This window comes from Antennarius striatus, chromosome 3, assembly GCF_040054535.1.
Source record: "Antennarius striatus isolate MH-2024 chromosome 3, ASM4005453v1, whole genome shotgun sequence".
Lineage (NCBI taxonomy): Eukaryota > Metazoa > Chordata > Actinopteri > Lophiiformes > Antennariidae > Antennarius > Antennarius striatus.
The window spans coordinates 12,232,857-12,254,105 of NC_090778.1; the positions used below are offsets into that span (position 1 = coordinate 12,232,857).

At 39.3% G+C, this 21,249-nt stretch overlaps 2 protein-coding genes across 2 annotated transcripts; both read right to left on the reverse strand.

Moving 5' to 3' along the window:
• Positions 1 to 779: 779 nt before the first annotated feature.
• On the reverse strand, positions 780 to 6,045 carry LOC137592324 (uncharacterized). The gene is made up of 5 exons (XM_068310428.1): positions 5,345 to 6,045; positions 5,107 to 5,261; positions 4,232 to 4,301; positions 3,915 to 4,116; positions 780 to 2,664 (listed from the first exon to the last, which is right to left on the reverse strand). Exons 1-5 carry the CDS (start codon positions 6,034 to 6,036, stop codon positions 2,179 to 2,181), a joined length of 1,605 nt encoding a protein of 534 aa, XP_068166529.1. The 5' UTR covers positions 6,037 to 6,045; the 3' UTR covers positions 780 to 2,178.
• An 86-nt stretch (positions 6,046 to 6,131) lies between these two features.
• On the reverse strand, positions 6,132 to 20,218 carry LOC137592170 (contactin-5-like). The gene is made up of 16 exons (XM_068310121.1): positions 20,124 to 20,218; positions 15,956 to 16,115; positions 14,783 to 14,934; positions 12,995 to 13,148; positions 12,660 to 12,861; positions 12,277 to 12,371; positions 11,326 to 11,512; positions 9,830 to 9,927; positions 9,588 to 9,741; positions 8,658 to 8,776; positions 7,574 to 7,741; positions 7,257 to 7,370; positions 6,975 to 7,024; positions 6,652 to 6,763; positions 6,241 to 6,461; positions 6,132 to 6,155 (listed from the first exon to the last, which is right to left on the reverse strand). The coding sequence occupies exons 2-16, from the start codon at positions 16,104 to 16,106 to the stop codon at positions 6,132 to 6,134; spliced, it is 2,001 nt and encodes a 666-aa protein (XP_068166222.1). The 5' UTR covers positions 16,107 to 16,115; positions 20,124 to 20,218.
• Between the last annotated feature and the right edge of the window lie 1,031 nt (positions 20,219 to 21,249).

Genomic DNA, 21,249 nt, shown 5'->3' on the forward strand with positions numbered 1-21,249 from the left:
ATAAATAAAAAACTCAATCATTATAGTTTCAATTTAGTGTCCTGATGTGTTTTTATCTATTCCACTAATTTATTCTTAGATATTTTCAATTGATAATCCAAATTACATACAAATAATGTTAGAGCAGTCAAAATCACTGTCTATGGGAGTTTTAGTTGTTGCAGAATTCTGGGAAGTCCAGTGTTAAGGTGTGTGAGCCTGTGTTTGTGTGTGTGTCTGTTTGTGCATGTGTGTGTGACTTAGTGACTGTGTGAGAGGAAGAGAGAGAAAGAGACCATATGTTGTGTGTGTGTGTGTGTGTGTGTGTGTGTGTGTGTGTGTGTGTGTGTGTGTGTGTGTGTGTGTGTGTGTGTGTGTGTGTGTGTGTGTGTGTGTGTGTGTGTGTGTGTGTGTGTGTGTGTGTATGTAGGCATATTAACAGTACTTATTATACAGCTAGTTCTAAATAGACCTCTTCTCCCACTCATGATATTTAAATTGATTTTCTACCTCTGCCACTTCAAATAGGATGTTGAGCTGAAAATAAGGTTCCCTCTGTTGCCATGCACTGCAGCATAATTTCTACACTTTTTGCAGTTATTGTAACGGCAGACCAGCCTTTTCAGAACAATGTGAACTGATTGATCTGTTCAGTGATTTGTGGATGCCGGACCTGGACTAACAATGGTGAAGTATTTAGTTCATACACGTCTGAGTTTTTCTTTTTTTTTAAAAAACACCTACAAAGCGATCAGCTGTATTATCTAAATGTTTATTGGCACAGCTCCTCTTGTCCTCCTTTGGTTTAAAAAATGTTAACAGTCAAGTCGCTTACATCATGCATATATCATGCATTGGCTGACAGATTGCAGTACACATCATCTTAATAAAACAAATGCAAACAGGCTAAACATACATCTTCATAAATGTGATACAAGTACTGCAAACAAACATAACCAAGCTGCTAATCATAATGCAAATATATCCAACAATCAAATACACAAAAGTGCTGCAAGTAAAACCAAATAATATGCACCTGTTGCTTTTAGAATAATAAAATGGTGAACCAGGATGTTTTTTTTAAATAATAATTTTCAACCATTTGTCACTTTTTAGAATATATAACTGATATCCTGCCCATTCTTTCTAATGCTAATGAGCTAAAATTTAAGGGTTTTTAATTTTTAACTTAACCTTGAATAAGTACAATAACAATGATGACTGTGTTGCGAGAATATGCAGCACATCTGCTCGATTGTGCTGATGTTTGCAGTGTTTGTAACTGATGTAGTTACTGGTTTGACTTCACCATTTGCATGTCTATTTGCAGTTGCAATGATTCTAGCTCTCTTCACACTTTAGATGTGACAGAATGAGCACATTACTGAAACAGTGTAAAGAAATTGCAATAAAAGTAAGAAAAATATCCTTGGCTGTTTCACTAGTAAGTAATGCACATTATATGTAGGTCACACTGTACCAAAACGAACATATAAGCAATGACATAATATGAACCAGAGTCAACTCCACAACAAATAAAAACACAATTATTACCAAACATAATACAGTATGTGCCTTTTCTGTCTCATCTGTCAGTAAGAAAATAATTTAATATAATTCTGACGTAAAGAATATGAGTGGAGTATTCAGCTAAAGTGTGTAGGCTGTTCTGAACAAACTACAACAAGAGTAATACAGGAAAAATTATTTTTAGTTTTATTACACTCTGGAGAAAATGCTTATTTACTGAGTAATAGGAGACGATCAGTACCTCTCTCCCGTTTTTGTGTTCAGTATAAAGATGTAGCTAGGAAACATTAACCTTACTCAGCGGTAAGTCTAAAAGCAGGTGAAAAGATACCCTAGCTGTGGTCAAAATCCAAATTATGTTGAGGAGAATCTCTTAAAATCAATATATGATATATTGTCAGAGAAGATTCTCAGTTTTCAGGTTTATTGTTGATACCTGTGTTGATTAAAGTGAACCGGACTTGTAGAAAAAGATTGAAGATGTTTAATTTCTCATCCAAAAGGCTTGTTTAATTCATAAATAACGTATTGCACATTTGTATCTTATTTGATTCTTTGAATGTCAAATGTTATGTAATGTTATGTTATTTAAATATGAAAGCACATGCTAGTAGAATTCTACAGAGTAGGTTTGAGTCATTATGACTGTAGTGACACAGAGGTGGGAACTTATTTACTCTGACGAGATCTGAAACCCAGTTGTTCATTGTCCTGACTGTTCACTAAAGAGGAAGTGAACAAAGGTGCAGTCATTGAATTCGAATTCGACACAGAATTCAGCTGAGTGTTAGTACCTACGGCCACCGTAGCAGTGGCTGTTGGGTACAAATGGACATCCACTGCAACTGTAGTTGGGCCCAAGGAGACATGGTGAGACAGAAACAAGGGAGGGTTGCCAGGTGAGATACTGAGGCTGTGATGGATGGGTGCTGCACACATTTCAGTATTTTGCACGGTTAATGATGAGTGCAGGCCCTCCATTTGTCTCAATGGTGGAGAGGGGGAGGGGGAACGGGTGGGTAATGATGATGGAGGAGGTAAAGCATCCTGACATGGGCTGTGGTTGTCTCCTCTGTTGCTGGTCCAATCATCAGCACATTGTAGCTGGATGCTGGGCTGGGACAAACTGGACATCTCGTCCTCAGCGAGATCAATCTAAAAGAATGAGGAGAGGACCCCTTATGAAATGTTATCTATGAGAATATTAATTTATAAAAATTACCATGAAATTTGACATCCTCAAATACTACATATCTACCAGAAAAAAATGGATGTAGGATGAAAAAGAAAGGCAAAAAGGAAAATGAATTTCTTTATAAATGTATAATTTTCTTTGTTATTTGTCAGTCAGTCATCTTCAGATTACCATCGCTGTATCCGCTGCAGCAGGTCACGGGGAGCCGGAGCCTATCTCGGCAGCATAGGGCGTGAGGCGGGGGACACTCCGGGTACGACACTCCGGGCACGACGCCAGTGCACCGCGGAGCCACACACAAAGACACACAACCATGCACACACACACTCATTCCTACGGGCAATTTTGGAACGGCCAATCAACCTTTGGAGATGGGAGGAAGCCAGAGAACCCGGAGAGAACCCACGCAGACCTCCGCACAGAGCGGGACTCGAACCTGGGTCCGCTGTGTTGTGAAGCGACAGCGCTAACCACTGCACCACCGTGCCGCCCTTTGTTATTTGTTTGGTGCCTTAAATGATATCATTAAAGGTAAGGTGATTTTAAACTTGCCTTTGGAGCAACAAAGAGCCTCACAGAACTGTTTTGAACTAATTAACAGGACACCCCCCAAAAAAACTCTTGATTGTTCTATGTAAAGTAATGTTTTGGTCAGAATACCATATTAATTACAGAATATTAAATGCCTCTACTAGCACATCAAAATGCTTTACTAACAATGCACTGAAAGAACAACTGAAGCTCATAAATTTATTTTATATGATTAAAACGCTGTCGATATTCTCACCGGCAGGATGGCAGATGTCAGCAAAGAACAAATTTGAAACTTGATCTAATACCATACAGTACAAAGAACATGCTAGATATGATCAATGTTTATACAGTGTTGTTTTATAATATATATGAGAATTTTATAGTGTTGTTATTCTCTTCAATGTTTATTCAAATTAAGTATTTTTTTCCAGATTTAATTCTGTATTAAGTTACGTAGTAGTCGATACTGAACAAAATACAGCCAACATTGTTTTCTGACATTTTAAAGTGAAAATCACATGTAGCAAAAGCTAAAATTTAACGATTTCTACAAATTTTAAAGACCTACCAACAACCATCATTGGTTGTTGGTAGGTCTTTAAAATTTGGTTTGTTACATTTCATGTTTTGAATGCACACAAGACCAAAATTCTGTAAAAGAAAACAGTAATCAAACCTTTGTGTCAAGAATGGGCTCAGGATAAGTCTCCACAGTCAGTGCTTGACTTTCTGGGCCAGGCTGTGTATCCTCTTGAAAATCCTCAAATGTAGGCTCTATCTGCACTGTGACCAGACTTGGACCTGGAGGCTGGGCTCGAGTGTCTGATGTGTTGGGATTTTGTTCAATCACAGCCACACACTCATCGTCTTCAAAAGCTCTGCAAGAAACACACAGAATTCTGGTTTTCTGCTTTTTTTTTACTAAAACAATAAGAAGATCATGTACAAAGGTTCACTTCATTGTGATTTCTTTCCTAAATTATATGCATTTACCGATTTTCGTATGTTCGTCCTGCAACTCGACGCTCAGTGTGTCGCATGGGAACACCTACATTCCTTTGAGCTGTGAAGATAAATTATCAAATATGTTGTCAGGCAATGCCCTCATCAGAAATTTCAACTAATATCTTGTACAAGTTATAATATCACATTTTTTAGTGTGCTATGAGCTAAAGGGGCTGGCAGTGGCTCAGCGGTAGAGCAAAACATCTTGAAGACAGCTATCGGGGGTTCGAATCCCGCTCCTGCCAGAAGAACCATCGGAGTGTGAGCCGACGGTGGGAGGCGTCAGCTCACCTCCCAGCCACTGCCGAGGTGCCCTTGAGCAAGGCGTGCCCCTACAAGATGCTCATTGGGGCGCGACCCTCGTGCGCGACCCGTCACTCTGCCTCCTTGTACCTCTGTATGTCCTCTCTCTATACTAACTGCATGCCTACAGGCCCCTAGTCTGTGCTGTGTAATTAACACATACTGTATATGTACATGAGAAGTGTGATGTGTAAAAAGAATTTCCCCATGAGGGACAATTAAAAGTAATGATTATTATTCTTATTATTATTAAATGAATACAAGCATATACTTGTACCTATTGTTCTGTTAATAATCATTTACATATTTTATTAATGCATTTCCATCCTTTTAGTGGTCTGATTTATATTTTCAGTGGTGTGCCTGAAAGCTGCTAACAATATATCGTGTGAAACAGCGGTGTCAGATTTGCTATTTGACTCATCCTTAAACTTATTCATATTCACATTTCACAGCAGGCCAAACTATTACTGCAGGAGTCATAAAGATTTATGGAAGTGGTTGAATCTCATAATGTTCGATAGTTGTGATGTAATGTGATGTGGCTGAGGATCTCTGACCTGCTCTGCTTGTTGGTAAAGGGTCATTCTTCTGGACCAACGAATAGAAGGTAACAGTGATGAAGATGAAGGCTAGAGACACACCCACTCCCACCACAATGGGGATATCATGTTTCTCCAATACAGGCAGCCATGATGGAGATTGCTGCGTTACTCTGGATTTTGGACAAAAAATGGTAATATCTTGGCAAATATTATAATGTTCATTGTTCATTCCATTATGATTTATTTCACCTACCTTGGATCATTGCTGGTCATAGGTGATTGGGATGTATTCCTCTTCAGAAAGTCTATAAGTTCTGTGTCATTGGCTGATTTAGCTGATTTAACTGAATCACCTTGATTACTGAAGTTTAGTTGTACCTGATCAGACATGTTGACTAGATGGATACCAGGGATCTCAGGGTCCAATGAAGCAGAAGAATCAGAAGTCTGATCGGGAGGATGGACAGCTGAGATTGAAGGCTGGGTTCTGAGATGGTCTCTATGGTGGAATGGAAAACTATCTGTGTGTGGTGGAGGAGTTTGTGAGTTCAGCAATGGGTACTGTGTCATTGAGCGAGGCTGTATTTCAGTTAAGATAGACATTGATGTAGTTGGTTTGGGCAATGCAGGCAAATACTGCCTGTTTTTTTGGGATAGAAGCACTTGAAATGTTTGTGACAGAGTTGTTGAAGATTGTGTAATCCAGGGCAGAGGTTTATCCAGGTTCTTCACTTTGGTTTGATGAATGAGGGCTGAAGATGACTTTGTAAACAACTGGCTAGATGGAGTCTGGTGAAATTCAACTTGTGGGGGAAAAGACTGTGCAGCTGAGTAGGTTGTCTTTGATTGAGTAAGGACACTCTCTGTTGGAGTGAGTGGATATGAATCCAAATTAAGAAAGGCAAAGGGTCTACTCACTGGAAGCGTTGACAGTGGCTGAGACATGTACCAGTCTGTAATGAACTGTGCAACTTCACTGGCTGAAGGCCAAGCATGGATGTTGATTTGGTGGTCAAATTTAGCTTGAGAAGAAGTCAATGTCAAAGGAGTTTGACGTTCAGAGGCTAGATTTAGAGCAGTTGCACTCACTTCACTGACTGCTGATAGCAGGGGTTCACCACTAGAAATTGAAAGAGGATCAGTGGTTACTGGTATTTGTGTGTAGAGCTGTGTTGAGAGAGGTTGGAATGTCGGAGGTTGCATCTGTGTCATGAATGGCTGGGGTGAGACGGTCATTGGCTGATACAGATTGTGTTGTAAAAGTTGGCCAAGTGACCTTTGTGGAATCTCCAGCTCAGCCACTGCCCCCTGGTAATATGTAGAATATGTGGTTGCTCTCATTGTTGTGGTGCCACAGTGAAATAAAGAGCCTAGAAATAGTAAAATAAATGATTAATTTAATACAAAAGTTTGTTTTCTCACAGTTTTCTCAAGTGACTTAATTCTGATTGTTATGCTTAGTGTTTTGGTAATGTTTTAAGAAAGTAAATACTGTACTGTATTACAAATATCATAGAAACAATGGTCAGAAGTATGAAAATATGAGTCTTAAGTCCATACATGTGGTCTTATCATGCTGTTGATGAACTTGTAGAACTGGTGTCCTCTTACGATGTTGCCTAGGCACGTCAGTGAACTGGGAAATTGTTGGTGCTTTGCTAGTGATGCGTCCCTAGAAAATATGAAAGTGAAGAATCTTTAGTTTCAAGATGGTGGGACATTTGAGACATTCAGAAGACACAAAATGTATAAGATTCAGGGAGCAGGCCACAAATGTTAGAACGATGAAGTCCAAGTATGAAAATCCCTGTTTCAAGACAAGATCTGCAAGTAAAACACTGTTGTCACACAAACCAGAACTTTTCATATAAATCAGTACTCACCACGGACAAATGCCTTGTCTGATTGCTTCTGTCACCATCTTGATGTCCAGCTTGAGGCAGGGGATAGTGAATAAAAAAATCAGCAATAACTGAATGGGTATTTGGGTTATATTGAGGACGCTAAAAGGCCTCAATGTACACTAGTCTAACAACTTAAACCTAAAAGTACATGCGAAAATGTCATAATATATGACAAATATATGACTTGTTTGTTTTAATACCATTGTTTTTTAGTCTATAACTACAGAAAAAAATAACAATAGGTGGTAGATGTGAACCGACCTGTGACTTTAAGGATGGTAAATCTCTGATGACGTCCTGCTCGATTCTCAGCAGTACAGTAGTATTCTCCATCATGATAGTACTGCACATTGGAAATATGTAGTGTTCCATTTTCTGCATGGGTGAAGAGATAAAGTATACTGTAGATCACAGAGAACTGAACTGAAACTGAAACCCAGTTTAGAGTTTTGTTCATTAAAGTCTTAATGTGTGATTCCAAAGCTCTTTATAATGTCCTTTGGTTTAAGGCTTTAAAAAGTTCTGATGACACCCTGAGGAAGAATTAAGGCAATATACACCATCACGCTAAAACTCACCATCAATGTGAGTGCCTTCAGTGGGAGTGACCGGCGACTGCGTCTCTGCTCCGCCCCTGCTCCAGCTATATGTGATGGGTAGAATCCCCACAGCCCTGCAGGGTAGGACTGCTGAGGCCCCGATCCTGCATCTCACCTCTCCTACAAAGGTCACTATGATAGGACTGACTGAGGAAGAAAGAGTGACAGGGTTTTCGGTGCAGAAATGTACACTAATTTTCAAACTGGTGTAATTTTATCATCATTAGAATTTCAGAATTTTACTGATTGATTAATAAATATGTCATTTTTTATTTTCGTGGCAACTATTTTTATAAAGGAAGCAATTTTGTGGCACATGATTATTGCTTTGTAAATGTCTCTTCATTTCTTTCATTGAATTTGATTCTGAAACTCCTGTAAAATTATGGAAAAATGTTTATCACTTTAGTCAAAGCCAAAGAAGTCAAATCTAAGTGTCTTGTTTTATCCACAACCCCCAGAAGACCACATTAAATGTCATTTAAACAATAGCAAGAGAGGTTGAAATCAAACAATTTGGATGTTTTTAATGAAAATTAACTGATTTTAACACTGCTGCTCTAACTTCATGTATTTGTACAGGAAAATATTTTGCTTACACTAGAGACTCAAGATATTTTCTGTCTGCATCAAGTGTTCTTTAGTCAAAATAACATAACAACACTGCTAAATGTAATTTCCTGGATTAGAACAGGCAGAATGTCACTCCTCAGTCTAACTCTATGATTTATAGTTAAAGTATATTGAATATTGACAGTAACAATATATTATGGACTGCTGTTTCTGCCGCCAATGTCATACCATGGTCAGATCCATGTGGCTGTGTGCATACAGTAGTTTGTGTAGCACTGATGTCTTTGCATGAATCGTTCTTTCAACAGATATGGTGTTTTAACTCTTGTAATCTTCCTTCAAGCGTTATTCTGTTTGAAATGATTAAATGTAACATAATTTAATTTTGTTCATCTGTATAGAACTGTTGATTTGAGTTGTGCATGTCTTCATAATTTTGTGTTGTGTTGTGTTTAGCACATAAATGTGTGCATAAGTGTGTAAAGATTACCAGCAACCCTCAGCAGTGAGGCGTTATGGCTTTGGCCCAGTGTGTTGGAGGCCACACACACGTACAGTCCCTCATCATATTTCCTGGCTGATTGGATGTAGAGTGTTGTGTTTCTCAGTCTGCGTGGGAAACATTAATATTATATCATATACTGTAACTAGTGGCAACCCGTGGAAATTCCACGATAAAACAATAATATCAGACTTCATACCAAACATGAAAAGAATAAATAGCTATCTTGTTCTATGGAGCTAACATTACACTGCTACAATAGCCAACTGATGCTAGCCGAGCTTTTGATGCAACACGTGAGACAAGGTGATGTCATGTATCCTAGCACATATTCCTTCTAGATTACTTTACTACCTGAACAGTGACATTTTAGGTGAATGAATGATGAATGAAGAAATAAATAAATATATAAACTTTATGACTCATAAAGAAAAAAAACAGACGGACAAATATCCAACTGTCAAGAATGTTCATCAACGTCTCTTTGGCCTGAAGCTGTTACACGCCAGAAAATAGCTGGTTCTGTGTGTACATGTAGACACAGGTCACACACACTAACGTCTCAGCGGTTTTTGTTGCAGGGACGACAACCACAACAACGCAGATCCAGCGTTTTCAAAAAACTTCACTTTGGCCGGTGTTTTCATCCCGGATATCTGCGTTGTCGTGTGGACAAAAGGCGTAACCGCAACAAAAAGCCTCGATGCCCGATGTCTCACGCCATATTGTTCACGTGATTCCTTCTGGCTGATGCGCCGTGATTGGTTGGGCGCTTGATTGACAGGTAGTGGGTGGAGTTAAAAGCATGACAGTGGGAGGTTTTCAAGTGAGCTTATTCAAATATATAGGTGGGGAGATGGGCTTGTTGCAAAACACCATAAACCATCATTCTTTAAAAATCACTACAAATGAACTCACCCCAAAATAAATTTGCCTCCAGTCTGCTTAGAGTGTCCTCTTTTGACCCAGGTGATAGTGGGTTGAGGGTTCCCTGACACCTGGCACTGCAGCAGAACCCGACCACCCAGAGGCACCGTCAAAGCCTGGGGCCACAGTTGCGCTGATGGAGGGGCTGCCAAGAGGAGCGATTATTATACATGTACATGTTCCACTGCAATGGTTCATAAACACAGCTCAGCAGATAGCTTTTATTGCCATACCTAGCACAGTTATCACTGCTCTTCTAGAGGAGAGAAATCTTCGCAGGTGGATGTTGGAGGCCCTGCAGAAGTAACTCCCACTGTCCTGCTCCTGTACACTGCAGAGTGCAACATTAATGCAGACAGAGTGTATGAGCAAAGGATTTCGCTAAACTTTAACATTATGGACAGCATTATTAGAGACAAGTTCTTATTGTTAGGTAACCTCTGTTATGACAAAAGTATAGACAAACAAGTCTATACAACATAAAGTAAAGGTTAAATATAGAGTTTATTTCATCTCAAAAAAGTAGTGCCTCCCTCGTATGTGCTTCAAGAAAAATTTGTGCATCCCAATATGACATTTACGCATCCCAAAAACAAATAACAGAATATACGGTTGAAGCGTACACAAGGATTGAGTTTTGCCAAAAGTACATTATAAAAATGAAACAAACTGATAATTTCAATGTTCTTATTAATAACATCATAACTACGTAAAAAGAAAAAAAGGGTACAATTATATCTTAGTTTTATCAAAATGTTAAAGTCAGGCAGTCATTTAAAAAATAAAGAAAGATGAAATGCAAGTGGGGTTTTTTTCACTTTTGCTTTTCACTCAATAGTTTTCTTTGCCTTTAATTCATATATTCTCCTGTGGACACTGCACCAAGCTGACAGAGCCTTCTCATCACACATTTCGGTAATACCTGTCAGTAATATCTGTCTCTTTTTCTTCTTTTTCTTCTTTTCTTTTCATTGTTTTTTTTATGAAAGAAAGCACTTATTGTCACTTGCTTTTTCTCCAACTTTTGCATCTTTTTCGGAGGCATGGGAATAACCAATCAATCAGTCAAACAACCTTTACAGTATTTGTATAGCACTTAATCACATCAGCAGACAATTCAAAGCACTTTAACAAACAGAGAAACCCAATAGGACTCTACAAGCATAAACGACAGCTTATGCTTGCTCTAGAGTGTCTTACTAACTCCTCGCTCTCACTGCAGCGTGTAAAACGACCAGATGTTGTGTTGCTGTTTGGTCGATTTTAATAAGGCAGAATCATGCGGGTGAGTCCCGTGACAAGAAATTTAATTGGAGAATGGAAAAGTTGAGTAATTTTGTTGAATGAAAGTGCATTTAAAGCTTGCGTCCCACGGACACATGCTGTCTTGACGATTGTATGTCCCTGTCAAAAAATGTGCATCAAAGAGGCAAGGATGCATGCAAATGGGAACACTGAATATATGTGGAAAGTTTAGGTATCCCTATAACTTGAACTATTAATTTATGTATCTATAATGTATCACAATGTTTTACAAACTGCAGGGGTAAAATCTGTTTAGAACAACCATTTATACAACTGCATTACAAAAATACAAACCAAAAAACTTCTCAATTCATCATCTAATGGTCTTTACGACATGGCCAGACATCATAATAAAGGTAAGTCAAAATGCTTTGGAAATTAATTTTTTAACCACAATTTTTAAACCTTTAAATGCTGCCCATACCTGTGGATGAATAGGTCTCCATTTGGCAGCAAAGTTGTGGATGCTGTGGGAATGATAGGTTTGTTGTTTTTAAACCAGGATACCTGGGCTTCTGGTCTGCTGTATGGTGGCCTGCAGGTGAATGTAACATTTTCTCCCTTCTTCACCGTCCTGTTTGTGGGATTCTGGATGAAAACCCAGTCCATCTCTAGCAACAAAACATGTCCATCATTTAAATCTATGTGTATTTTTCAATCTAGTATCAGTTTTATACTATGCTACAAGAATCAAAGAGGTATCATTCAGCCACTTATCCGAAGTACAGGTGATGTGTTACGCTCGAGCCTGTTCTAGCTGACTACAGCCGAGAGGCAGGGTACACTCTGGACAAGTTGCCAGTTTATAGCAGGGTCACACAGAAAGGCAAACACCCACTCATGCTCACATGCCAAGACTTTGGAGTGACCAAGTCACCTAAGGTGCTTGTTTTTGGAGAACCCACAGAAACAGAGAAAACATGCAAACTCCACACGGAAGAACCCAGGTGGAATCAAACCAAAGACTTTCTGTGACGCAGCAGCTCTACCCACAACGGCATTGTGCTTTCCATGAGGTATTTAACTGACAATAAAAACTAACTATCCATATTAAAATGCAGCTAAATATTATTTCGGCTGCGTTCAGACTGCAGGGCATATCGGATATTATTCTATATCTGATTTTTAGGGATGACTGATCACACTGTTTTTAGCAAGTGTCCAAATGCGATTTGGTTCTGTTCAGACTGTGCCAAATTATCGGCCGATGTGACAGGTTTCCGTAACAATGACATTGGGGTGGAGTCGTCGTTCAGTGCGTGTAATTTGTGAGGTCATATAATGATGACAGCGGTATAACTTAGTGATATAATGAACTCAATATCACTGACTTCACACACAGTGATATTTATATGTAGGTGTTGGTATACAGTACCGGCTGGAAGAAGGTAGGCTGACAATGACTTGATTGTCTCTTTTTGGTTGGATGCTTCACAGTGATAAAAGCCCTCATCCTCCCGGGTCAAATTTCTGAAAACAGCCAGACATAATACCATAAACATGGACTATCAATGTATGTCTGATCCATCTGACAAACACTCATCCCAGGTAAAAATGACTATGACCAATACATACTGCTGTACCTACTGCATGATTGTGTGGACTATGTCTCTACTGTCAGACTTGAAAATTATGCTTAAACATGCTTAAATAGTCAAAGCTCCACATTCAAATTTATGCACCAATTTCTACAGCACTTGATTGGTCATTAGTTTACAGAACAACCAAGAGCAAACATTAATATTCCTCTTGTCAGACCTGAATGTGAGCAGCTGTCCATTGTTGTGGAGGATGAATGAGGTCGAGCAGGTCGAGCAGTTGTTCAGTGGGCAGCTGTCTTTGAACCAATGCACCATTGGAACAGGGAAGCCATAGACAGTGCAGCGCATGGAGACATCTGTTCCAATAGCAGCTGTGATGTTGTCCGGGCCGTCAGTGATCTGCAGCCTTTTTGGGACCCCTGCAATGTAGGTACCAATGGTTGAAGCTCTACTGAATAAAACATTAAAATTAGCAAAGTAAAACTGAAGACTGTGAGATGACTGAGGAATAAGGTGTTTTTCTGAGTGTAGGAATAAGAAACATAAATTCACCTTGCACAGTAAGTTTGGCTGGCTTGCTCCTCTTGCTGGTGTTCAGTAAAGCATTATGTGTGACACAAATATACATTCCATCATCTACTGTTGTTGCATTGAAGAGATGCAAGGTGCCTGAGGTCTTCTTCTCGTCACCACCTCCGTACGCTCCCTAAACAGGAACAATAATAATATTTTTTGTTCGTATATGTACAAAAACAAGTAATTTTCTGCTTGATTTCATTAATAACAGTTCAGAACTTGTACAGTTTATCATAACATTGGCCTCTCTCACACAGAACAGCCAACCTGGCTCGAGGAAACACTTCAACACCACATATTCAGTTTGATTAATTCCTCAAATAATTATTGTAGTGATAGTAATATCAAGCGGGAAAGCAAGTTAGGATGTAGAGAAAAAATTAGCATCTTCTGGTTAAAACTGGCTTCCTAGCATTAAGAGATGAAAGACAGTGAAATTCTGTAACATGTGTCATTGTAAAACTAGGCAATTGGATCTGATCTGTAAGACAACTAGATATGAGCTGGATGAATTCGCCTACGATGGGATCATAGTCGGTAATATTTTTTATCTGGATCTCAGAAAAAGTTCAAAAATGTCTTGAAAAAAGTGCTTTGGAAAGAAAATTAACAATATGTGAAAATATTTCACCATCAGACAATTCAATAATTCTTCTGAATGGATGCTTAGGTATGTTAAGCAATATTTAAAAATTTCATTGTTCATTTGTTTCACACATTTCTCCTGTAGTGAGCATGCCAACGCAGCAGGTGGCAGTGTCGTTAATACGACAGAGTAAATTCATGGTCGCAGTTCATCAAATCTACAGTGGAGGCATGTCAGTACATGTCAACACATCAGTAGAGATGGTTTTTGGCCACAAAAAAAAAAACTTTTGTTGTGTAAATGAAGGCCAAAGTACAAAAGTTTACTGTTTCATTATCAAACCGTTGCCATGATCATGCTGGGAGCACTGGGATGCCTCATCTAGCCCTGCTCTGACAATACGGGACCTTCCTGCAGATGCGGTACTGGAGCAACTACCTTGAAGTGGAGCAGAAGCTCTTTGATGGAACCTGTGTTCTGCAAGATTTTACTTAGAAATGTGTGGTGCAGTTCTTCGAAAACGCATTGGAGGATGAGATTCTCCATCTTCCCCACCCTCCCTTCATCACGAAGGTGACATCAGTGGGAGGATGAGAAGGAGAGATTTCTTGGCATATCAAAGCCAGAACAGGTGAACCAGCTTCTCAGCAAGTGTTGTTCTTTAAACCTGAACTGGACAACACCAGAAAAGCCCTCAGACCCACAATGTGGGTTACCTGCGGCATCATATCAGGATTTGGTGGTCCTGCCTGATCATAAAGATACTGACGTAATTAAGGTCTTTGCTGGGTGGATGTTTTCACCACACAAGCTACTGAGTTCATCATCATAGAAATGCTTCATAATATAAAGCAAATGTTTGTGTCTTCCTGCACCTCCTGATTTGTAATGGAGGTATTTGAGTCAACTTTAAATTCTCTGGGTTCTATCCAATTGTTGATAAGAATAAATCAGAAGTTTTACTGGCACATAGAGTTGTACAGGTGGCTGTTCCATGACTCAGATAACAAGTTCTGCCTGAATGCCTGCGGCAACCCTTCATTTGAGAGCTATTGCAACATTTACTGAAGCGTGAGTCATGCTCTCCTGACTTATTTGTAAGGAAATAAGTTGTGTTTTTCCACTCAAACATGTTCCCATAAGGAGGTGGTGTTTAGATCAGCTATACTAATGCTCACCTGAAACTGCCTTGCTGTTGTGACCAGTGCTCCATCTTTAAGCCAGGTGATGCTTGCAGGAGGTGAACTTTCCCCTGACACACACTGGAAGAAAACTTCCTCACCTTCTCTCACCATCTGGTCCTGGGGATTGAAGAAAACATCCTCCAAACCTGGAAGAAAATTGTTGTATCTCATTGTACAAATATGTTTGCTTTAATCCCACTAAAGCTCAACATTTCTCGTTTATGTTTCTACCCTACTATATATTACGGAAAATGTTTTCCATTTCACTACAGTTACAGTCAAAATAGCTAAAGTTACTCTTTGTGATATTGATTTCACATCAAAAGCTACACAAACAACCTCTTAAAAAGGATTTGTTGCTGTATTAAAGGCACCACCCTCCCTAACAGCTGTTCTTAATCATGTTTCAGGTTGGTAATAAATATGCTTGGAGTTGCATGACATCACCATGTTCACCAAGTTCTTACGTGAATGATAAGGTTTGGAAAATCAGTAACAATACACCTATTTGGAGAACATGCAAAGAACCTCCCAAAATAAAGCATGTAATACGACTTGTTAGATTAATTGGGAAAAAAAATCACTTGAAGATATAGCATCCTGCAAGACCTTGAAGAAATCTTAATTTTATCACTGACCAATTTGCATTTCAATTCTTGAAACATACATGGTTTTGATATTTCAATAAAATAACAAAACAGTACACACACCTACGAGCAATTTGAGACCGTTCAATTTGCCTGAAGCGCATGCTTTTGGAGGTGGGAGGAAGAGAACTCATACAAACATAGGGAGAACATGCAAACTCCGCACAGAGCGGGACGTGAAAAGGGAACCGCCACTGTGCTGCCCAGTTCAGGCAAATTGGCCAGTCTCAAATTGTGTGCATGTGTGTTTGTCTGTCTATGTATGACTCCACGGTGAATGAATGAATGAATGAATGAATGAATGAATGAATGAATGAATGAATGAATGAATGAATGAATGAATGAATGAATGAATGAATGAACAGTACATTAATGCCATTTAAAGTATTATTCATTTTACATTCTTAAGGTATCTGAGTACTTTCTCCATAGCAGGCCATCAAAACTTAGGAATTATCTCACTGGAGATCATTATGGATGCATTCAGTAGATTTCATATTGATCCTTTAGATGAACTCACCAAGCTGTAATGAAACTGCCAAGCTGGACAGGATGAGTAAAAAGAGATGGGAAGTCATCTGTCTTAGCAGCCAGATGGAGACACAAATACGTATCCTACTGCAGTGTTCCTTGGAAAGCCAAACACTGAGGAAATGGCCAAACAACTTCATCCATGGTGTCTGCAAAGACAGTGTTTTATCATAAATTAGCTGTTAGTTACTCAACTTAATCTGCTGCGTCATACTGACACAGTATGCCATTAACAGGCAATTACCTATAAGTCATTGGGAACATGTCCAAACCAATGTAGAAAAGTGTTTAAAAAATCACACTAAAGCATTTCTGCACACTGGGTCGGTGGTAGTTTAGCCCACTGGGTCTTGGGCTGGGGAATGGTGGCTGGCTCAAGACCTGTGTGGATCAAAATGTTTGGAGTGTGAACTGGCAGTGGGAGTTGCCAGATCACCACCTGAGCACTGCCGACGTGCCCTTGAGCAAGGCATCATCTTTTTACAAGTTGATCATTGAGGCGCTCCACAAGGGAGCTACCGGCCACTCTACATCTCTGCCTGCCTACAGACCCTTTGTGTGTATGTGTGTGTGTGTGTGTGTGTGTGTGTGTGTGTGTGTGTGTGTGTGTGTGTGTGTGTGTGTGTGTGTGTGTGTGTGTGTGTGTGTGTGTGTGTGTGTGTGTGTGTGTGTGTGTGTGTGTGTGTGTGTGTGTGTGTGTGTGTGAGTGTGTACCCAGTGTCCACACCATTACATTGTTCCATTGAGAATTGAACACAGATCACTGCATTCTGAGTCCAGAGGGGTGGACATTTACCTTCTGAACAGTGAATGTGGACATTCCGCATTCGCCGTGGAACCATATCATGATGACACACTAGATTGTTAAAATATTAAAAATCATAAGTACAGTAAACTGATTATTTTGGTGTGAATAAATAAATAATTTAAATAACAACAAAATAAATAATCAACAAAACCAAGCTTAAGCTATTTCAATGTGTTTGGGTGTATTTTTAGGTAATATTAGTGCTCTGATGTGAGCAGAGGATGAAATGTAAAAATGTTTCAGAGACATTCTTCAGTGAAATTATTTAATCTGACTTAATCTCCCATTAACACTCGCCACACCATCATAATATATCAAACTATTTTGTGCGCTGCCACTATTTCAGAGGGAACAGCACTGAATGTGATGTTTGGGTAGATTTACTTTTGATCAGTTAATAACAAATGTATTCAGCAGATTGAATGTCTCTCGGTCTCCCTGTGTTTCTGTCTCTCTTACTATCAAAGCAGGCAAAGCAAAATGGAAAAATGGTCTAACCACTTTATAGAGCTTGCAGTATGGCCCTTCATTAAATGAAAGTGACATGAAAAGAGGTTGCAGAGCTTTGTACTGTGAAGATCAGTTATTGGCCCCTCTGTAAGAAAAGCTACCTGTCTGATCACATCGGCTTTCATGATTGTAAGCATGGCCATGCAAGAGGTGGCCCTTCATTTCCTGAATATATATCATATATTTTGTATGTATTTTGTATGTACTGTACATAGCTGAAATTTCATGAGTAAAGTAGGGATATTGGCCAAATCATGCGAAAGTCACATGTTTTGTGCAGTGTGTTCTGCCATTTATTTTATAAAAAGTAATGACACAGGTCTTTTTTTAAAATTCACTGTATTTAACTTTAGATCTTTTTCAACATTTCTATAAAGTTATCTATGAAAATGCAAATTAATTTGAGTTCCATACATCATTATCCTTGAAAACATATTACAGGGAAGACAATAAACAGCAGGTGACAATTTAATTCAGATTCATTCAATTGGATTTCAGGAGACAAAATAAATGTAATAAAATAAATACATTAAAAAAGATACTGTGAAACTCTACAGGTATATTTTAATCAATAAATAGTCATTTAGACATCAGCATATTAATAATCATTTTTGTACTAATTTAACTGCCTGATTTTCTCCACAAGATGGTGATTAGTTTTACTTTCAAAGTGCTAAGAGCTTGTGGGTGAGTGTTTGTGTGACTCATAAGGCACACAAATGAGTCTGTACAGTATTCAGCATGTAATAGAATGCAACGTCGGCCTACACACTCACTTGTTATTTGTCTCAGCTGAGATCATCAGCTGAGAAACACTATTATATGTGCTTATCACATCTGCTCTTCTTTGACTTTTCGGGCACCTTTAACACCATCCAGCCCCGGCTCCTGCAGGATAAACTGACATCCATGGCTGTGGACCCCTACCTCGTGAGCTGGATCACGGACTACCTAACAGACAGACCCCAGTACGTCCGTATGGGGGACTGTTTGTCTTCTATGGTGACCAGCAGCATGGGGGCGCCACAGGGGACCGTCCTCTCCCCCATTCTCTTCACCCTCTACACATCGGACTTCAAGCACAACTCAGATACATGCCACATACAGAAGTACTCCGATGACACTGCGATTGTGGCATGTATCCGGGAGGGTGATGAGGGGGCGTACAGGGCATTGGTGGCTGACTTCGTGGAGTGGTGCCAACAGAACCAGCTCCAGCTCAACGTCTCCAAGACAAAGGAGATGGTGCTGGATTTCCGGCGGGCACCTCCCTCTCCACAACCAGTGATCATCGAGGGCAGTGAGGTGGAGGTGGTAGAAAACTATAAGTACCTGGGACTGCAGCTAGACAGCAGACTGGACTGGTCACTCAACTCGAACTGTGTGTACAAGAAGGGGCAGAGCAGGATGTACTTCCTGAGGAGGCTGGCCTCCTTCAACATCTGTCCTAAGCTCCTTTTCATGTTCTATCAGTCCGTAGTCTCCAGTGTGCTGTCATACACCATTGTGTGTTGGGGTGGTGGGGCCAGGAAAAGAGATATGGACCATCTTAACAGACTCATCCGCAGACCGGGCTCAGTGGTCGGTCTGAGCCTGGACTCTGTGGAGACAGTTCTGGAGAGCAGGACCATGTCTAAAGTTAAGGCTATCATGAACAACACCAGCCACCCCCTACACACCACCTTCTCCCAGCAGAGAAGCACCTTCAGCAGCAGACTGCTGTCACACAGCGCCTCCACAGAGAGGCTGAGGTCCTCCTTCGTGCCCCGTGCCATCAGGGGGTACAATGACTCTCTCAGGAGGAGTGGGGGGGGGTCAGCAAGCGGTTGAATGGATTTTATTTAATTTTATACTGTTTATATTTTTTATTTTATATTGTTTATATTTTAGTTGTAGTTTAGTGTATGCCCTGTCAATGCTACATGTATCTGTTAGTGTAGTGTATGTCTTGTGGTATGTCCTGTGATGTCAGTGTTTCTTTTTCTCCTGGTGTTTATCAAGTATTGACCTTTAATAACTGTTCATCTATCAATCTATCTATCTGTCTGTCTGTCTGACTGTCTGTCTGTCTGTCTGTCTGTCTGTCTGTCTGTCTGTCTGTCTGTCTGTCTGTCTGTCTGTCTGTCTGTCTGTCTGTCTGTCTGTCTGTCTGTCTGTCTGTCTGTCTGTCTGTCTATCTATCTATCTATCTATCTATCTATCTATCTATCTATCTATCTATCTATCTATCTATCTATCTATCTATCTATATGATGCATTTCACTGCCTAATAAGTTTGGTTATTAGTTACTTGCCAGACTCAGACTAATACAGATAATATTCATCAAATAAGTATTAATTATTTTAGTTAATTATTTTGTATTTTCATTTTCATTTTAGTGCTTTAACTAACAACGGCATCACTGGTGTTGTTACTCAAAAAAGTATAGATTACCAATTTGTATTTGGTTATTTTACACTGTTATTAGGTTTATTTGGTAGACTGCATTGATTAAAATTTAACTAATTAGGTATTTCATTAGCTGTGCGCCTTATCTGGTAATAAATGAATGGAGGACAGTTTTTTTAACTAGCAGTATTCAGTCCAGTTTACCTCTGATTCAGTGCATGGAACAAAATTATAAATTTAATACTGTTCTCTATTGTATGGTGAACCAATAATACACAGTGTACTCAAGAAGATGAAGGTTGAATTATCATACAAATTAACAAAGTACACTAAATTCAATGGTTAGTAGACATACAAGTAAAGTACACATCAGAAATCTAAAGCCAACTTCAAGACATGAATGATGCAGCAGATTTGTGTCTGTTAATGTATTAAAGAACAGATACTTACTCCACATTTTTCCAAAGGCTTTCTTTTGTGTACTTTTGAAATCAATCCATTTGTCTTCTCCACAGCTTCTGCAGAACCTCTGATCTCCTGATGCATTCAACCTCCAGCTGAAGAGAACTGGAAGCAGACAGCTGTTAGTTTGTGACAGACACTCTCTCTCTCTCTCTCTCTCTCTCTCTCTCTCTCTCTCTCTCTCTCTCTCTCTCTCTCTCTCTCTCTCTCTCTCTCTCTCACACACAAACATACAAACACACAAACATACACACACACACATAAACACACACGCATCACATAGTGTACTCGGATTAATTCAAATAATTTAATCTTATGAATAAATCTTACCTGATCATTCAATTATTATATCTTCAAAATAAAACTAGTAAATATTGTAAATTTATTCAAGTGCTTGTAATTCAGTAATACGGATAATGTAACACATTTCAAATGACCTTTTCTGTCTGATGAACCACAGTTAATTTATTCAATCTATTCAGTCATGACCCTATCACTCAACATGACACAGAAACATTTTCAACTCACATAAAGAAGTTTTTTCATTAATTCATTCATTCTTTCTAACCACTTCATCCACTGGCGCGGGTTGCAGGAACCTGGGGCCTATCCCGAAGACCAAAATCTGTTTGGTGTTACGACTGACGATGGATAGTTGGTCACCTTGTTTCTCATAGAAGTTAGCTGAACTTCTTCTTGCAGACAATAACCCACAATGGAGGTCAGCTGAGGAGAGAGCCCCACTGACTGAGACCAAGTTAAAATGGTTGTAGTTCGAAACTTCTTTACTGCCCCACCTCGCTGAAGGAGCAAAATGTGTGACTCTGAGATAAAAGATGAACCACGCAAAAATTCTAACCTTCTCACCTCACCACATCAGAAAAACATCCAATATTACGAGTATTATTATACAGACAGTGAACAAAGTAAAAACTATGATTGCTAAATGTCAACATGTTAGCATTGTCAGTTCGAGAATTTTAGCAGACTCAAAATTTAGCTCAATCTGTTACTGCGTCATATTACAAAACCAAGTCTTTATTTTTCCTCATTATTTATGTGTATATTATTTCTAGCCATAAAGTTTCCTGTTTTATAAACGGGGATACGGGCA

Coding starts and splice junctions, on each gene's coding strand:
- LOC137592324 (XM_068310428.1), bottom strand. CDS start 6,036: ATGTCTCAGCCACTGTCAACGCTTCCAGTGAGTAGACCCTTTGCCTTT. Junction 5,262..5,344: donor ATGACCAGCAATGATCCAAG/GTAGGTGAAATA, acceptor TCCAAAATCCAG/AGTAACGCAGCAATCTCCAT. Junction 4,117..4,231: donor GGACGAACATACGAAAATCG/GTAAATGCATAT, acceptor TGTTTCTTGCAG/AGCTTTTGAAGACGATGAGT.
- LOC137592170 (XM_068310121.1), bottom strand. CDS start 16,106: ATGAAGTTGTTTGGCCATTTCCTCAGTGTTTGGCTTTCCAAGGAACAC. Junction 12,862..12,994: donor AGCCAAACTTACTGTGCAAG/GTGAATTTATGT, acceptor CCTACATTGCAG/GGGTCCCAAAAAGGCTGCAG. Junction 6,462..6,651: donor ACAGCATGATAAGACCACAT/GTATGGACTTAA, acceptor TACTATTTCTAG/GCTCTTTATTTCACTGTGGC.